The 19843-nt window shown below is 46.7% G+C and overlaps 2 protein-coding genes across 2 annotated transcripts in view; one reads left to right on the forward strand and one right to left on the reverse strand.

Annotated features, from left to right (window-relative positions):
* MAP3K14 (mitogen-activated protein kinase kinase kinase 14) overlaps positions 1 to 17913 on the reverse strand; it is a 44724-nt gene extending 26811 nt beyond the window's left edge. The window contains exon 1 of the mRNA XM_063080979.1: positions 17824 to 17913. The gene's annotated coding sequence lies outside the window, so the exon portion shown is untranslated. The remainder of the gene's footprint in view (positions 1 to 17823) is intronic.
* Positions 17160 to 18104, forward strand: LOC134365071 (WAS/WASL-interacting protein family member 1-like). Its single transcript, XM_063081262.1, has one exon. The coding sequence runs from the start codon at positions 17160 to 17162 to the stop codon at positions 18102 to 18104; it is 945 nt and encodes a 314-aa protein (XP_062937332.1).
* Positions 18105 to 19843: the final 1739 nt, after the last annotated feature.

Here is a 19843-nt window from a genome sequence, read left to right on the forward strand (position 1 = left end):
GTGCTGCAGGATGTGACAACACAGCAGTCCTTGCGCATGTATGGGGTCTGCTGGGTGCTGGGCCCTGCGCTGAGCGCTGGGAGGACACTGAGGAAGAAGACGCAGTCCTTTGAGGAACTCACAGTCTACTAGGGGAGAGAGACAAGCAGTCAGGAGAGTACAATACGATACAGGAGTGCAAGGACAGAGACACACACAGCAGATGCAAGGGAGGGACACAGAGAGGGACACACAGAGGGACAGCCAGCCCAGCCTGGGGGTGTCAGGAAAGGCTTCCTAAAGGAGGTGATGCCTGGGCTGGGTCTCAAGGATAAACATCAATTGCCCAAGAAAAAAGAGAGGCTATTCCAGGTAGAGGGGACGGCAAAAGGTAAGGCACAGAGGTGACTCTACGTAGGAATCACAACAGTTTGAAGTTGCTGGTGGGTAAAGCTTAAGTCGGGCAGCTGCAGGCGAGGAGGCTGGAGATGAAGTTCAGGTTCCAGATCACGGACATGTGCTTGGTCCTCTTACACTCTCACGGTTTAAATTCTCAGAAGAGTGAAGGGGGTATAATTCTGAATTCCTCTGAATTGGGGGCAGAGTTCCAGACTGGAGGAACTTACAGGGTAAGGGCAGATAGGGAATGCTGGACATTAGATGAAAACCCTGCCATTGGTACAGTCCCCCACCCTGGCCTGGACTAACAGTATCACAAGTTACAGGCCTGTGGAAGACTTCATTAATTATTTCCCTCAGGTGGAGAGAAGGAGGGGGCATATGATCACTGGGATCTAGGGACAGATGTCTGAGGAAGGAAGAAGGGGCATCACTGGGGTCCGCACTTGGGCACTCTGAGTGAAACTCAGCAGGAGGAATCTCAAAACCTGCTCACTGGCCAGCTTGAAACCTGATTCCCAGGAGAGTGATTTCTGCATAAGCATTTCCCATTAAGGAGGATATGAAATGTGAAGGTACATTAATCATTAAATTCTTATAGATCAGTTATAAAAAAGAAACCTAACATGCCCACAAAAACTCAGTCTCGCCGCCAATTCCACAGGTCAAACTGCAGGGTAAATAAAATGTATGGAATAAAACTTATGACTCCTCTAAGCCCCACCACATGCCTGGCAATGTTGGCTAATCCCAGGCACACAGAAACACTGCTGTCTACAAGGCCCCTTCAGAAGTTTAAGGCATCTTAATTAGCTCACATCTATTCCATTAGCACAGGTCTTACCTACTTCCAGCTTTTCCCTGACCTCCATCCATCCCACACTGATGCCAAGCTAATCCTAAATCATCGTGCCTTTAAGACAACCTCAAGCGCAAAGATAACTGCTGATGGAACCAGGCCCAACTCTGTGGTCCATAATCTACCTGACCACTGTTTCCCTAAACACAGGGTTTGTCTCTGGCCAGTCTGATCTCTCCACACCCCCACCTACTCAACTCCACATGTCTCCATGTGTATGTCTCCATGTGTGCCACTTTCTTGTGTGGGCCACCCTGCACATGCTGCTGGTCCTTCAGAGGTGAAGCTCAGGCCTCTACCTTCACAAAACCCCTCCCAGCAGCTTCACTGCACTGATGGCCTCCTTTTCTGACCACCCACAGTGCCTTGTTTCCTCTCTCCTCCCCTCACGCTGGCCCTTACTCACACCCTCACTCCCTTTTACTCATCAAATGAAATAATGTAGATAAAAGGACTCGAGAGACCATAAACATTATACCAAGAGAAGATAACTGCTTTTTGTATGCACAACTCCTAGAATTGCAATCTAGGTATGGAGCAAATAGAAATACAGAAAAAGAGGCACAATCAAAGATGTTCAGAGTACCTCTATAATAGTAAAACACTGGAATTAAAAAATTCTAATTACAGGAGAAGGATAATTATTAAATAAATCATGGCACATCCATTAAAAATGTTTATAAATAATTTTTAACAATATGGAGAAATGCTTTTGGGATATAATGGTACTAGAAAAAGTACAGAATTATATCTACAGTATGATCCCACATAACACGTATCTGTATATTATGCCAACATTTATAAAAACACAGACACCTAGTACAGATATGTAGCAATGATTCTCTTGGTGGTGGGCCTATGGATGTTTTAATATTTATTATACTCTTCTAATTTTGCCACCTTTTTTTCAGTGAGCATATATCAGTTTTCTCAGTTTTCCTTTTTTTTTTTTTCAATTTTTTTGGCAGCTGGCCAGTATGGGGATCCCATCCCACGACCTTGGTATTATAAGGCTGTGCTCTAACCAACTGAGTAACCAGCCAGCCCCCTAGTTTTCATTTTTTAATAGATAATGTTTCTAAGTGGTTTTAAAAAAAAAAGAAAGGGATATACAGTGAAAAGCATAAGTCCTTCCCATCCTTCCCCCACTCCTCTAAGGCAGTGCTCATTACCAGCTTCTTGCATCTCCCTCCACAGATGTTCTCTGTAGGGTATCACTTTTATAATGAAAATAAGCTCTAACTAAACAAGGACCTTTTGGTATGGGAAGAGAATTTGGGAGGCGCCTGGTCCACGTTTGTGAGTGGGGCTTAATAAGCACGTGATAAGCTGCTTCCCCCTGCCCCACGCTGTGCACACCTGTGAGAGAACTCACCAGAACCTCTGGGGCTGGTCACTAGCTCTGGCAAATGGACCACGAAAGCAGGAGGCATGCAATGGGTGAACTTGCTCCCATTTTGGTTTTTATTTCACTCCCTTTCCTGTTCTCTCTTGCAACTGCAAGTTTGATCAGTTGTGACTTAAGTAGGAAGGGGCTCAGAGACGGCTGTCAACTCCGATGGCCAGCACTCCCCGGTCTTTATTTATTATCATCCAACAACAAATATGTGCAGTGGTTGGAGGCCTGCACTGGCGTGGGGTGTAAGGGGCACTCCTGGGAATGAGTGGCCCCAGAAAGAGTAGCAGAACTGGACCAGAGAGAAAAACACTGGCCCCTCCTCCGCTCCTTATGTGAAGGGGTGAAATGGGCAGGCTGGGCCCAGTCCGGGAAATCCAAGGGAGGCAGGTTTTTCTGGCTAGCCTCTCTTATTTTCTTTATATAATCTCTGACTCTGCCCTAAAAAAATTTTTTTCAAATACAAAAGAAGTATTTGTTCATTATAAAAATTTAAACAATACAAAAGTACATAGAGCAAAAAAGCAATTTCTGCACTGTTCCCTCTTCCCCACAACGTAAGAAACACAGAAAGAGAAATACTGTATGTTCTCACTCATAAGTGGGAGCTAAAATAATAAACATGTAAATAAAAGAAAGATACAACATTCACAATAATACATTGAACTTTCAAAAGGAGAACTGAAGTGGGAAGGGAGGGGGAAGGAGGAATTGGGAAAGGGCCACGAATAGCAATGACAGTGTATATTATTGAATATAATAATTATTCTGATTTGAGCATCACATATTGCTCAGGAATATTGATATTCAATTCTGCAACCCACAGATATGTACATTCAACTATGTTACAATAAAAAATTAAATAAAAAACAAAAACAAAAGAACAAAAAACAAACGAAAAGAAACACAAGTTTGGTGTAAATCCTTCTAGCTCTATTACTATGCATACAAACATACAGCTTGGAACTATTTTTTAAATAAACATGGGATTATACACACATAATATTATACAAGCCACATCTTTCACTTAACAATATATTGTAAGTACTGTTCCATTTCAGCATATGTAGATTTGTTTCATTCTTTTAATGGCTCCATAAGATAACATGGTATAGATGTACCATCATTTCTCCACCTATTCTATGGATGGACTTTGTTTCCAATTTTTCACTTATAAGTAATACTGCAAAAAACCCACCTTTAGTCACATCTTTGTATCTTGGAAGTGCAAGTAATTCTAGGTGGGAAATTCCTGGGATTGGAATTTCTGTGTGATCCTTTTGTTAGTGTGCTCTTTTCTCCTGTTTCTATGTGTCATGGAAGTAGGTAGGATCAGATGGGTGGTTCCCAAACATTATATTCCTTATTTATTGGAAAGATACTATCCTTGCCCTTAAGGTGCTTACAATCTAGTATGGGAGAAGATGGGCAGATGGATAAATAATTGATAAAGGAACCACAAAATGTCCTAAAATCAGAAGATCATCACATCACCTCAGCACATCATTTTCTAATCCTGAGAGATGGCCGACCAGTTACATAACAGGATGATGTTCGAGTCAAAAGGTCTGAGTTCAAATCTTAGTCTCTCAACACTCTGGTGTGTGACCATGGGCAGGTCACTTAATCTGAGACTCAAGTATACTATCTGTAAAATACAGATTTTCAAACCTACATAACAGGATTTTTTAGGATGATTAAATGCAAGAAACAATGTTTAAGTTTCCCATTACAGTACTTGGCATGCAGTGGGGGCTCCATAAATGTTAGCTGAACCTCCAGTGAGACAGAAGCCGTTACAAGATGGGAGTCCTTATGGTGAATGGAAGTGCAAGTTGTTTGAAAGTCCCTGTCTATGCAGACCTGGGACCCACCCTCCCTAGATTCTAGCCAGCAGCCCTAGTATCAGACGAAAAGTCTGGACAGACCCTGTCAAAGGAGGAGGAGGAGAATCTCAAGAGCAGAGGGACAGCGTGGTCAGCAAGAAAAGGACAACCCATGAGCATGTTCTTTGAAGAGTATTCTGCACATCCATCCGGCTTCTGTGACCCCTGGCAGTGCCTCAGCTCTAAATGGTGAGGAATGACCCACAATTCCTTGGGTCATGAGGAACCAGGACCCACAATTCCTTGGCAGCTAGAGTTGAAATTAGTTGTCCCGTGGTCATCTTTGGGTGTTTTCAACAATCTGCTATTTGTATATACATGATCACAAGCTGGTTATCAATAATAATACAAATTAATAATAATGGCAGCTATTAGTGCATACTATGTACTAGGTAATGTATGCAGTGTTTCTGGAATCCTCACAACTCTGTGAGCAAGATACTACTATTATTCTCTTTATATGGAGGAAGAAACTTATAGCAGGTCAAGTAATTTTCCCAAGGCCACATTGCAGGGAAATGCAGCAGCAGGATTTGTACAAGGAAATTCTATGTCAAAGCCCATACTCATAATCATGACACTCTATCCACTTTCTTCTTTTTTTGTTTTGGTTTTGGTTTATGGTGGCTGGCCGGTATGGGGATTCGAACCCTTGACCTTGGTGTTGTCAGCACCATGTTCTATCAACTGAGCTAATCAGGCAGCCTACTGTATCCACTTTCAAAATGATCTGAGCTTTAAAAATTGGGACTCTTTATTGTGTGACTTGGAAAAAAGTAGGAAAAAAAAAAGGGACTCAAATGCAGAAGCTGCCACAAGCCAAAGGTTTGTGAGTGAGTAACCCAAGTACTGACCTAGGAGGGAGCACCTTAATTAGGAAGCATGAGCAGAGTAAGCCTATGTTCTGGAAAAAGCAGGGGTTTTTTTTTCCCCCTATGTTCTGGAAAAAGCAATGGGTACAAAGACTCTAGGCTGGACTTGTGGCAGACCTGTGTTCCTTAGCCCACCCATGCCCAGCATAGCTGGGCCCATCCCAAAGATCATTTCTATGAATTTGAAAAAATTCAAATTTGCCATTCATTTCATAAAGCCTGGCTCCGGCTTCTTGAGGCTATCTTTTATAACAAAGCCTTGAGCATCAGCTACTATCTTCATAAATGTGATCAGTACTGTGTCCCCAGGCCCCAGACATAGGGCATTTTATCAATTTTAAAATAAAAGTGTTACAAGGACATTTTCAATTCAACTCAAATCTTTTGCACGAGGAGAGCCAAGAGCAAGTGGAAAAGATACCACAGGGGGCATAACTGATCCACAGACACCAACATGGAATTATTATTATTATTTTTTTTTTAAAATTTTTTTAAAAGATGACTGGTAAGGGGATCTTAACCCATGACTTGGTGTTGTCAGCACCACGCTCTCCCAACTGAGCGAACCAGCCATCCCTATACAGGGATCAAAACCCATGGCCTTGGTGTTATCAGCACCACACTTTTCAAAGTGAGCCACGGGCCGGCACCAACATGGAATTAGAATGTAGAGAACATGAGGGAGAGGAAGTAGTATTGAGGAAAAAAACATAGCCAGGTGTGTAATTCATTTTATACAATAAGTAGCAAGGAATTTTTTTATGTATGCACACAAAAACATTTCAAGTGTTACTGCAATCTGCAAGTGAGGGTATTTTGTGTTACTGAATTTTGTGATCAAGTGGGGTCTGCACTGTATACCATTCAGCAGTGACCAATTTCCAAAGATTGCAGTGCTATCAGCTGCCTTCAATGCTAAAATTGTGCCAAACACAGTTTCTTTGATGAGTCAAAATGCACTTTGTGATCTTGCCAAGCCTGAAGTCATCACTACAAGCGTTTTGGTTGTGAAAAACAACTCTCCTTATCTAACCTTTCAGACTGAATTCTAAACAAGTAGCAGTACCCTGGGCTATGATCAATCTCACCACTCAACTCCTTTTTGGGTTTGTAAACCTGGTTTTCACAGGGGGGACTGGTTTCAATCAGGGTCTACCTGTATTAGAAGATGAAGAGAGACAGACTCAGGCTCCCTATAAGGGAGGAGGTTTCAAGTTCATTATTGTCACTGGTGACTGGTTCTGAAATTGAGGAACTAGTTTGAGGAACTTCAGAATAAACAAGAAACCCAAACAACTTGGCTTTCCACAGACTTCCAATGCATGGGAGGAAATGGAAGGAAGCATACAGTCCAGCTCTGCCCTTTGGCAGTGGGACCATGACCTTGGCCTAATTTCAGATGCTGCCCTACACGCACTTTGACAACCGGCCCGAGTGATCAACTTGAGGACATGAGCAGCAGGGGTGCATCTGATATGTCCCTTAATAATCAGGGGTCATAAGGGCCGGCCCGCGGCTCACTCAGGAGAGTGCAGTGCTGATAACACCAGGCCATGGGTTCGGATCCTATATAGGGATGGCTGGTTCGCTCACTGGCTGAGTGTGGTGTTGACAACACCAAGCCAAGGGTTGAGATCCCCTTACCGGTCATCCTTTAAAAAAAAAAAAATCAGGGGTCATATTCTTGCCCTCCCCCCAGGGAGGGAGGAAAGGGCTTGGGACATGCGATATGACAGGGAATATTCTCAGAGGATCTCAGACCAATTCCTTGATAAAGAAGTTTGAACTATGAAACAACCTGTGACTATCTCATGCTCTCTCAGGCCAGCAGGGCCTACCAGGAGGAGCCTGGATTCAAGATTTCACTCAGCAACAAATACTTAACCACTGGCTACCATGTACCAGGTGCAGTACTAGCCAGCAGGAATATGACGGTGACCAAGACAGATGAGGTCCTTGCCCTCACAGAGCTTTCACTGTTGTAACCCTGAAAGGCTTCCTTGGAAGGCTGAACCTCGTTACCAAGAAGCACTGTCATGGGTCAGGCCAGGAGCCATCTGCTTATCATTCTGTCTGAGTGGCACTAAGCACATGGCATTTGCCAGTGTGGCCACTGCCCATTCTATTCCAGCCTAGAAGGGTAGGAGAAGTTAGTGACATCTTTTCTACTGTCTACTTCTGCACTGAACTGTGTTTGAACACATTTCTACTGACAGTGCCTACACTTCTGAAAATGCACTCCTTTCCCCCAGAGTGTTCAAGTTTGCAGATGGCTACCAAGCTCCTATTTCAAGCTGGCAAGCAGTACAAGGCTCCAGGAGGAGAGAAATGCCAAGGGTGTTCCCGTCCAGACACCTGCAGAATGGGAGGTGGGCTCCTTCCTTTGAGGAGCTCTGTGAGTGACTGAAGTGAATTGAATTACGTCACCCCCAAAACTCACTGAAGCTTAAATTGTGTCCCCCAAATTTTATGTATTAGAAACTTAGCCCCCACTGTGATGGTTAAGAGTGTAGGAAACCCTATTTTGGCAATTGAAAGGTAGAGCCTTGAAGAAGTGATTAGATTTTAGTACCATGCAGTAGTGAATGGATTAAAAATGGTGGTCAGGAGTGTGGTTCTGAGGGCCTTAAATGAAGAGGAGAGTCTGTGTCTCTGCTCTCTCTGTTTCCACCCTCTTGCAATGTGAGACCCCTGGGTTGCTGTCGCCACCAGCAGATGGACTTTGGACCTCCCAGCCTCAGAAACTATTAGCAATAAATTTAGTTTTCTTTAGAAATCACTCAGATCCAGGTATTTTGTTACAAGCAACACAAAACGGACTAATACAGAAAACCGGTTCCAGGAGTTGGGGTGCTGCTTATAACAAATGCTTGAAAATGTGGAAACAGCTTTGGAACTGGGTGTTGAGGAGAGCCTGCAGGAATCTGGAGGGACAGGCTAGAAAAGGCCAAGATGCTGGTAAAAGTTTAGAAGACAAGAAAACTAGGGAGGATTTGGAACTTTTTAGAGACTGGTTAAATGGTGGTGAGCAGAATGCTGATAAAAATATGGACAGTAAAGGCCATTCTGAGAAGGTCTCAGATGTAAATGAGAAGGGACTTATTGGAAATTAGGGCAAAGCTCACCCTTGCTGTGAACTGGCAAGGAACTTGGCTGCATTGTGTCCATGCCCTAGGACTTTGTGGAAATTGGAACTTAAGAGTTGTGAACCAGAGTATTTGGCAGAAGAAATTTCTAAGCAGCAAAACATTCAGGAAGCTGCATGGCTACTTGTAACAGCCTGCTCTAAGTTATGGTGGCAAAGGCACGACATAAAGCCAGAATTTAAAAGGGAAGCAGAGCATATAGATTTGGAAAATTTGCAGCCTGGCCGTGTGGTAGAGAAGCAGAGAGCACTTTTAGAAGAAAAATCCAAGGGTGCTGAGAAGATTAGTATAAAGGAAAGGGATTATCAAGAGAAGCGGGAAAAGGCCCTGAAGGCATTACAGAAGCCTCTGGGGCTAACCCTTTCATTTCAGGCCCCAAAACCTATGGAGACAAAATGGTCTTGGGGAACAGGCCTGAGGTGCCCTCCACGGGCTCACTGCCCAGGGCCACCTTAGGATACTTCTCCCCACACCAGCTCCCCAGCTGCTTTGGCTGCCCCAGCCATGGCTAAATTGGCCCCAGGTGTGGCTGGATGTGCAGCTTTGGAAAATATAAGCCAGAAGCCTTAGCAGAGTCCATATGGTGTTAAGTCTGCAGACTCCCAGAATGCCAGAGCTGGGAGGGCTTGGGAGCCTCCACCCTGATTTCAAAGGATGTATGGAAAAGTCTGGGGGCCCAGCAAGAGATCTGTCGCAGGGAAGGAGTCACCGCAGACAGCCTTCACTAGAGCAATGCCCAATGGAAACATGGGGTCAGAGTTGCAGCAGAGAAACCCCATCAGCACCATGTCTAGTGGAGCCGTGAGAGTGGGACTGCCATGGAGACCCCAGACCTGTGGAGCTATGAGAGTGGAACACCAGCCTGGGAGAGGTGTAGTGTGGCCTGAGACCCGGAAAGCCATAGGAGCAGAGTTGCCCAAGAGGACTTGGGGACCTAACTCCCACACCAGTGTGCAGAGGACACCAAACATGGAGTCAAAGTATATGATTCACCAGCTTTAAGATTTAATGCCTGCCCTGCTGGGTTTCAGACTTGTTTGGGACCTGTTACACCTTTCTTTTGGCCTATTTTTTCCTTTTGGAATGGGAATATGTACCCTATCTTAATCCCACCATTGTATCTTGGAAGTAGATAACTTATATTGATTTCACAGATGGGACTTTGAACGATGGACTTTTGAGTTGAAACAAGTTAAGACTTGGGGGTTGAAATGAATATACTTGCATGTGAAAATATATGAGTTTTGGGGGGCCAGGGGCAGAATGTAGTGGATTGAATTATGTCTCCCCAAAATTCACTGAAGTTTGAATTGTGTCCCCCAAGTTTTATGTATTAGAAACTTAGCCCCACTGTGACTGTTAAGAGGGTGGGAAATCCTACTATGGTAATTGAAAGGTGCAGCCTTGAAGAGGTGATTGGATTGTTGGACCATGCCCCATGTCATGGTGAACTGATTAAAAATTGTGGCCAGGGCGTGGTTCTGAGGGCTTTAAAAGAAAAGGAGAGTCTGTCTCTCTCTCTGCTTCCACCATCTTGCAATGTGAGACCCGTGGGTCGCTGTCACCAACACCAGATGGATTTTGGACTTCCCAGCCTCAGAAACTGTAAGCAATAAATTTAGTCTTCTTTAGAAATCACCCAGATCCAGGTATTTTGTTAAAAGCAACACAAAACAGACTAATACAGTGACAGCACGGTTCATGCTGGAAGAGGAGCACCACTGGTCTGTGGTGTCTTCCTCACTCCCCTCCAACTCCCACAGTCAGCACCTGGTTGGCCTGTAATGTGTCTGCTTCCGTGTCCCTCTTTCCCCTGCCACAGTGAGCTCCTTGAGGGCAGTGCCTCAGCTGTATTCGTTTTTATATTCTAGCCCCTAGCAGAACCTGGCACATTGGACACACTTGGCAAACGTTCACTGACACACTCCTGGGGAAAAAACGAATGCTGCAGGCTCTGAGAGCCTGGCTGGCCTGTGACACGAGTGTCCACATTGCCAATCACCTGGCAAGCTGGAGAGGACGGAGCCAGCCCCCTGCAGAAGGGGTCACAGCATGGTGGCTGTAGTTTGACTGCATCCCAGTAAGCTGGCTACTTAGCCATCCTTGTCATTCCCTTTCCTAAATGGTGGCCTAGAGACCCAACTATTTCTAACTGCTTGAGAAGATGGCCCTTCTGAACTGGACAATATCCATCTGGGCTCAGATTTGCATACACATGCTAGATGGGAAGAGGTACACGAATCTCTATCTTTTACATTTATCTCTGTAGAGCTAGTCCTTCCTCTCAAAGCACAGCATCTGCCAGCTGATACTGCTGGGCATGGGCTCAAGGAGCCTAGTTCATCCAGTTAATGGAGTCAAAGGACTCCATTTGTAATCTTAATTGGCAATCACATCATCATTTGAGGCTGGCTAAGCACCCCCTTTCTTCCCATGCCTCCCAACTATCCCCAGTATCGACCAGAAAACTAACTCTAACCGAGTAAAAGGAAATGTCAACATCCGCAGAAGGTGGGTGGTGGTTCTCGACTGCAATAGCTCTTTACACTTCCAGGGGCCACCATCCAGATATGACATCATGCTTAGCACACAAGGAAGAGTCTCTCATCAAGAGGAGCCAGACGGATCCAGTTGGGATGATGCCCAATGACTCTGGCTCTTCTGACCACCTGCATGCCACTGCCAACATGCCCCCTCTTCACAGAAGAAAGACACAAAAAAGCTTCTTGGTGCTCAATGGCTTTGAGCCCTCGTGATCGATCATTAATAGTTACCAAATGCCCACTCTGGGTAAGATACTGATTGGCAAGGTAGGAAAGTGCCCTAAAGGTGCAGGCAACCTTTGAGACTTCCGGGTAACCTTGCCCAGAATTGTATTTTCTTATCAACTTTGGCCTCCTTTTGATTACATGAACCTCATGGTACAAGAGAGCGTCAAATAAATAGCTTTCTGTTTACTTTTTCTTGGACTCAGAGCAGCAGCTGTGCTGGCTCCACCCTTCCCAGGCCTGGCAGAGCTTGCAGAAAGGCTGAGAGTGATGGGGTCAGGGTAGGGAAATAAAGGGATGAGCTAGTTAAAAAAAAATAAAATTCTTGCTCCAGGAGTTCCTTTGTTCAGTGGCAGCAGAGCACAGTGAAAAGCAATTGGGTTTTAGTTCAGGCTCTGCCATTAACTAGCTGTGTAGTGTTAGGCAACTCACTCAGCTTTCTTAGGCCCCCATTTTCTCTTTTGCAAGATAGGGGTTATGTGCAAATGTTAATGATCAGTTCCAGTCTGTGATTCTAGTAGCTCTTTCTTGACAGAGTGGTTAAGGCCTAATGTTATTTAGCCACATCAGCCTGAGTGACTGCTAGGCAGTGGAGATTGATGACTTGCACAGGAATAATAGTCCTCTGCTACAGCTTCAATAAAGTCAAGCCCACCTTGTGGGTGGATCCCGGACATTGCTTATTGATGTCCCTGACCGTCAGCAGTCAAGTTCAGCACCGATCGCATTAGTCTAGGGCAGAGTCTGAACAAAATCTCTGCCTTGATGGATACCTGATCTTGGCTTTAGTGGGAAAAGGATCAGCAGAAGTCACAGCAACCAGAAACTGGGAGAAAGAAATGGTTCAGGGGTCTCCCCTGCTGCTTCTGAGTCCAAACACTGCCCTAGAAGTCGAGACAACTGAGATGGTGGCAGGCTTGGAATTCTCAAAGCTTCCTGAAATCCAGGGTTTTATTAGCCTTTCCAATCACTGGAGCTCTTCAGAGCCTCCAACCCAGGTGGCTAAAAGGCAGGCAGGTGGATAAGGGTTCCCCAAAATGTCTTTCATACCAAAGTACCGTTTGTATCTCTCTGCCAAGGGATTTCCCAGCTCCCTGGGGCCAAAGCTCCCCTCCTGCTTCTTTGCTGACTGTTACTGGAAGTGAGCCATTTTCCACTCTCAAGGTGGCTGGACTCAAGAGTACAGTGACACTGATGATCTGCTCTCTGTGCCCTGTCCACATTTTCCCCCACCAGGGGGTCTTACTTGTCAGTCAGCAAGCCCCAGGAGCCCCTAGAGTTCCTCATTTACTTCCTGCTCCCTGCCTTGGGCTGGGATGAGGGTGAACTTTGGCAGAGGGCTTCTCAACAAGGTCTGTTCAGGACTTCCTTTGCAACTGTGCTGGGGAAGAAATCGCCTGTCACCTACACCCCTGCATGGGTGACTCACCTTCCAGAGAAAGTGCACTGCTCACCTAAGCAAAGCTGCTTGGAAAATGACTAAGGCACCTATCAAATGCAGTCTGTGGGGCCAAGCAGTTATTGAGCAGGGTCCAGACACACTGCCTTCTCACCTCCAGCCTGAAGTCAAGCACAGAGCTACCGTTCCAGGCTTGCTGGTTTCATTTTCAACTGAGCCGAGCTCCACATGAGGCTTGACATCCGGTGATCTATTTTTTCTAAAAACTAGCTTCACTTTAGAAATGACTCTTTGGTCATTAAGACAGCTTCCCCAAGAGAAAATAAAATGTTATTTAAAGGGAATGTCAGCCAGGTGGGAGCCTATATTTTTGTTTTGTATTAAGGGGAAAAAAGATTTAAAATCTAATATGAAAATGTTTTGTTTTGTTTTTTCTTGTGAGATTGAAAAGGAAATCTGCAAGTCCCTGACTGCAGATCCAGAGCCCCCAGATGTGATGGTGGAGATAAGGTGACAAAAATATACACATAAAAAAGAAAGGGTGGTGAGCTGGGGATGCCATGGGGTGGTGCGAACTGTACCCCACAAAAAAAAACTTTCCCTCCTAGTCCTCCAAAGAAGAACAAGTCCTTGCTCCTTGTTGACTTATATTCTACACAGCATTCTCCTTTTTCTCGGCTCCAGGGGTCAGGCTGGGACCTGCTTACCTACCTGCAGGACCCAGGGAGCCCCTAGACAGACCCAGCTCTGCCTCTGGCTCAGAGTCCTGGGAAGACCTGAGGGTGCCATGGTTTAGGATCGGGATTGCCAACTCTGACAGGGCAGAGCCTGGGCCTTTGTAGGCTCATCTGGAGTATGGTCAGGGCAGTGTTTAGTGTAAGACAGGGAGAACGTGACAGCTAAACCTCTAGACAGAAAAATGTCCCCATGGAGGTCCTACTGAGAAAAACGACTCTGTCCTGACATCACCTTACAGAAAACACTTCTAGTCACAATTTAGTAATTGGCAACTACTACTACTGCTATTACTACTACTACTACTATTATTACTACTACTAACAACAACAACTACAGCCACTGTGTTCTATAGCTTATAATGTGCCAGGCACTGAGCTCAGTACTTTACATCTATTCTCTCATTTTTTACTTAAAACAGCCCCATGAAGTACTGTATTTCTGATCCCATTTACAGATGAGGCACCAGATGCCTAGAGAAGTGAAGTGATTTGCCCAAGGGCACACAGACACACAGGCAGACAGCAGCAGACCTGGCTCCGACCCAGGTCTGTCTGACCTGACAGCCTAAACAACCACAGTTGGTTTTTTTTTAAAAGATGACCGGTAAGGGGATCTTAACCCTTGACATGGTGTTGTCAGCACCACGCTCTCCCAAGTGAGCTAACCAGCCATCCCCATATATGGATCCGAACCCGTGGCCTTGGTGTTATCAGCACCACACTTGTCCAAGTGAGCCACGGGCCGGCCCTAAACCACCACAGTTGACGTGGAGATAACATAGACTGGCTTTATTGTGCTGGGCAAATCACTTGACCTCTCTGCCTTAGTTTCTGCATCTGGAAAATGGGCATAAGCAGATCTGACCAGACAATAGGCTATTCACCTTTTAGCCTTTTATGAACAATCACTATCAATTAATAATTAATGTGATATCGATTAATAATTAATTATTACAATAAATAAATAAAATTGCTACCCTAGTTTAGTTATGTTCAAAACTGACATGTTTGGGGGGAAAAATCCTTATCCTTTCACAAGCAAGTTAGTAAAAAAAGCAGTGAACTAGATGTCAAGAAAAGTGGGTTTAAATTCTGGGCATGACACTGATTTCCTGAGTAATCTCATCTACTTTATTCCTCCTTATAGGTCTCACTTTTCTGACCTTTATCCCTGCCTTTCTTCATATGAGTATTGTGTAAAAATACAGACTGGCTATAAAGTTACTCTTGATGCCACATAGGAATTTATACCAGTGAGAAAAAAGGATTAAAGGATATAAAATAGTAAGAAGGGAACAGGACTCTTTAAACTAGAATATAACGAAAAACACACAGGCCACTGAGGAACAATTAGGTTTTCTGCATGGTCACTTGGGCAATAAGACAGGCCCAGAACTAAGGAGCCCATTCCTTTTTTTTTTTTTTTTTTTAAAAAAAGATGACCGGTAAGGGGATCTTAGCCCTTGACTTGGTGTTGTCAGCACCACGCTCTCCCAAGTGAGCTAACCGGTCATCACTATATAGGGATCCGAACCTGTGGCCTTGGTGTTATCAGCACAACACTCTCCCAAGTGAGCCACAGGCCGGCCCAGGAGCCCATTCCTTGACGTCCTGCTCAGCTCAACTGAAATGTTCTCCTATACAATTTGCCCTACATCTGGCCTTCCATTCTCAGCTACTGCTTTCAACATTTCAGTCAGCATCACCAAGTACCTGTGAAGCCTCTTCATGTGATCCCTTTAAATGCTCACCCTACCCCCTGAAGATGCTAAATCCCCATTCCTTTCCCTTATGAGGGGGCCAACATCCTTAGAGCTCCCCAAATCCACCAACACGGGATTGTCCCCCTTCCCACCAATTTCACACTGGTGCCATCAAAAGTGCCTAAATGCTCTCAGATGTTTCCAGTTTAACTGAAATACTAAAATGGGGCAAACAGGAAGCATCAGACACAACTGCGGTAGTGACTTATTAATCACGAAAGCAGAATTTTAGTTGCATTTTAACCTTTTGCCAGGAAAAAAAAAACAGCGTTGACATGATGGAAGCCATTGGTAGAAATATGCTGCCTGTATGCGTATCAATCTGACTTAGACTTTTTATTTAGGACTGAACTTGATTTTAAGATTTCTGAACGTTCCCCCCAGAAAGAACATCTGTCGAGGAGACCACCGTGAATCTGTCAGCTCATCACCGAGGCAGGCAAGCCTGTTAGGAAAAGCCATGTGCTGTCCATTGAGACAGGAAAAAAAAAAAGAAAATTAAAATGACTTCACAAGCCAAAGTGATACAGCACTCTTAAGAGTGTGCCAACGATGAAGAAAACAACTCTGGATAACGCTTTTACCTCTTTCACATCTCAACAGATCTCCCTCCAGACCCTAGCCAGGGATGAGCTGTTCTCACTCACCAAAAAAAAAATCACAACAGTTGCCTAGGGTTGGACAACCAATGAGGGCAAGCCCTTTTCTTAGCTTTAAATGATATACAGACGCTCCAAGCAGATCACAAAGGAGTCACTGTTCAACAGGAGAACCAAAATGAGGAACCAAACTTCCATCTGTTGAGGTGAAACGGCCCGACCAGACATTTTTGTTCAATAGATGAAAGCTCATTTGGCAGGGTCTCTGTCTGTGGTGCCGCTCCCACAAACTCTAACAGACAATACTAGGGGCAAAAACTCCCTTTCACAACTACTGTTTATAGTCAGAAAACAGCCAGAAGATGACCCCAAAGCTTGGCAGCTTAGTGCTGTCTGACTTCACAAAAGTGATGGTATATGTACCTGAGAACTTATTTCTAAAATTAAAGTCAGAGACTATTACTTTTTTTTTTGAGATCTTCTGGGAAGTTCACCACACCCTTCAAAATAAATGAGGATGTCCTAAAAGTGTTTGACAAACTCAGAGATCTGGCATTGCTCCAAAGGAACTGACTTTCATATCACGTAAAAAAACACAAAGAATAAATCCAAACCTATCCTGAGCAAGACAAGTACCTTTTAAGTGTTTTCTCACATTAAGAGCATAAATACCACACCAAACACTACTCCGTCCTTTCTGCATCTGAGTTCTATAATGCTGTCCTGATCCAGGGGCCTGGGGAAGACTCACCCTCAGTCCTAGCTATGAGGCATCAGGTAAAATACAACCACCGCCGCCACCACCCCCTCCCCACCTGCCTCAGGTGCCTCACCTATAAAACAGGACAACACTATCTATGTCACACAACTGTCCGAAGGAAAAACGAGGTTACAGGTACGAAGATACTAAGTAAAAACACATTACTAACGTTAAGATACTATCTCCCTCTGATGTTTCAGAAAGACCATGCTTCGTGTCAAGGGGTTTTTCCTGGAATAAACTTCAGACTGTTATCTTGTGTCATGGCCTCACTCTCATCACTTAACTTCACTTGCTTTTAGAGTCCTTAATCAAGTAATTGGTGTTCATTGTCTCCAGTTAACAGAAGTCATTTTGCCATTTACACCACTGATTTCTGCACCTTTTCTCCACTCAGCCTCTCCTCCCCATACTCATTCACACTCCAGTCCACCCTGTAGGGCTGAGAGCAACTTTTTAACCTCAACTAGGAAGGAAACACTTTTTTTCCTGAAATCATCGAGCAGCAAGGAGGCTCCCGGGCAGGTGGGAAACTGCACTGTACAAGTGTCCTCTGTCTGCCTGGTGCACGGTGGCTGTAAGCTGCCAGGGCCACGATGGGCTTTCAATATGGGAATATTATATCTGAACCGACAGATAAAGTCCCGAGTGGAGCGCACAGAATTACAGAGGAGGGTCGGAGCCAGGGGAAGGAGCGAGGATGCTGCGGGCAGCCAACAGTGCCCCGCTGGGTGCCGAGGGCAGGCTCTGCTCCTTCTCTCCGCCTTGGGGTGGGACCCCGAGAACTTCCCAGGGAAGCAGAAGGGTTTCACCGCCACGGAAGGTGGGAGAGCGCACTTGGGCAGGAGACGCCATCCTGGGCGGCACTCGGGGCGCGGAGCAGGACCGGGCCTGGCGGTGCGGCAGCTGAGCGCAATGGCACGGGGCGCTGGGGAAGGGGAAGCAGGGTGCCCCTGCGCGCGCTGCGGGCGAGCGTGTGGCCCGCGGGGGTGCGCGGCCTGGAAGCTCGGGGCGAGCACGGCGTGCGACCGCGCCGCTGGCAGCCCGTGAGGGCGCGCCGGCGGATGGTCGCGGGCGCCGAGGGGCCGCCGCTGGTAGGTCCGAAGGGATGCGCCTGGCCGTGCGGGGCCGGGCCGCCGACCCCCAGCATTCCCGGGCGGCGAGCCAGGCCGCAGCCCGGCCCGCGGCTGACGGGCGACCCACCCCTGCCGCTCCCTCAACGCCCAGCTCCAGGACTCGGGGTCCCGCCCAGTCACCTACCGGCCGAGCGCCGATCTCCCCAACCAAGCGAGTGTAACGCTCCGCTCGCTGGTGATCTCCCGCCGCCGGCCGCCGACCGCCGCTCTCCGACACCACGCTCGCCCCGCCCCGGGCCCCGCCCCCTAACCGCCTTCACGGCCGCCCCGGGCCACGCCCCCCCCCCCCCCCCCCCCGGCGGCAGCAATTTCGCCTCGCTTGGCGCCTCCTTTCTGTGGCCGCACCACGACCCTTGCCCCGCCCACCCCTCCAAGCTAGCCAATGAGACGACCCGTCCTGGCTAGCCGTCATCCCGATCCTTAGCAACGATTGGTTAAGGAGGACTGGTTTCCAGAAATGGTCACTATTTCCGGACAAGGTTTCTAGAGAAGATTGCCGGGTGGACAGATTGACAGAAGGAGGAGGTGGTTGGCGTGCTCGTGTAACCACACATGCGCGCTCAGCTTCTGGCCGTCTTTTTACCGGTTGCGTTCTTCTTGAGGTTACGGGAAGGAAGGGCACATGTGCGCATGCGTGGGCACTCCCGCTCACTTCGGTTACCTTGGGGACGGCGAGGCTCTGTCCCGCCTGGGTCGCGTTCTGCTTCCACTCTGCTCCCAGACTTTGGCGGCCGAGGCGGGGAGGTGGGGTTGGAAACACTTTTATTGAGCACTTAGTGTGTGCCTGGCGCTGTAGAGTCCAGGAGGATGATTAAGAAGGTTCCAGTGCCTGCCCTCGAGAACTGGGGAGCCAAGGGTCTACACAGGGAAGACCTATGTGTTGAAACCCAGCTCTAAAGAGTGCCTCGTGCCACCCCTTTCCGCCGCCGGAGGAGCAGCGTGGTGCCAGCACTGTGCGAAGATTCTTCTTGCTGGGTTTAGAGACTACAGAGCCTGAGAGAAGGCCGGACCTTTGCATAAGCAAAGAAAGGACCTAGAGTTTGAATATGACCCGAGCTGTCAACAGTGCTTTCGGAATGGGGGCGGGGTTAGTAGAGAAGGTATGGGTATTTTTTTCTTTCCAAGTTTTTGCTTATCTGTATTTTCTAGTGTTTTTACAGTGAGCTTGTATTTTTATTGGTAATTTTTTAAAAGTCCAAACTTTATATTTTTAGGTTTGCAAAATAAAAGATGTGCTCCTACCTCGGGCACCCGCCTCCATCAGGGTCCACACCTGGGTCCACCGCAGGAGTGGAGACTGGCTCTCGTGGTGGCAATGAGCAGGCCCTATCCAAGGTTGGTCTTGAGTAGGGAGCACACCATCTCTGGAAGCGTTTGAGCAAAGGCCACCGTCTGCTCGGGACCATTTTGCACACAGTCCCTGATAGCTCAAAGCCTCTTTCTGGAGATCTGCACCCAATAGACATCTCTGTTGTTGTGGGATAGGAAAGACCATTCATTTAGGCAGCGGTTGAAAACTCACAACCTGAGGGCCTCACGTACTCACCCAGGCCAGAAATATGCTTTGTTTGGCTGGTCTAATGTTTTTTCAAATTTGAATTCAGACTTGGAGCAGAGCCTGCAGTTCCTTGTAGCCCCCGCCCCTGTTATCTCATACCCAACCATTTAACCTTATGTCATCGGTCTGGCCCCTGAAGCATTTGAGTTTGTGGCTCCCGTGAGAGGCTGTGCTTTACAGCCAGTTTCTGGTGCATATCCTGGTTCTGCCACTGATTCGCTGGGAGGTGGTGGACCAGGAAGAAGGTGGTCTGGTGGCCCCTAAAGCTTCTTCCACCCCTAAGGTTTTGTATTGCAGTGACTCAAGAATAGGCGGAGCTTGGCCAGGTATATAGGTCGGTATCAGCAATCTTGGATGCCCTTATTGTCTCTCACACCACCTGCTTTGCCTCTGGGCACACCACTTCTCAGGAAAGACCTGGGCACAGGCCCAGAGTCTGAGGATGCTCCCTGGCTCGCCTTTGCCTTCTCCCTCTTCTCCCTTCGTTCTTTAGGACACCCAATGCCCCTCTACTTTTTGCAGCTTCCCTTGACGCTTCTCTGGTCCTGGGTCCCCTGCACGCCTACACCTACCCCATCAAGATTAT

The sequence above is a fragment of the Cynocephalus volans genome, chromosome 16 (genome assembly GCF_027409185.1).
Source record: "Cynocephalus volans isolate mCynVol1 chromosome 16, mCynVol1.pri, whole genome shotgun sequence".
NCBI classification, from domain to species: domain Eukaryota; kingdom Metazoa; phylum Chordata; class Mammalia; order Dermoptera; family Cynocephalidae; genus Cynocephalus; species Cynocephalus volans.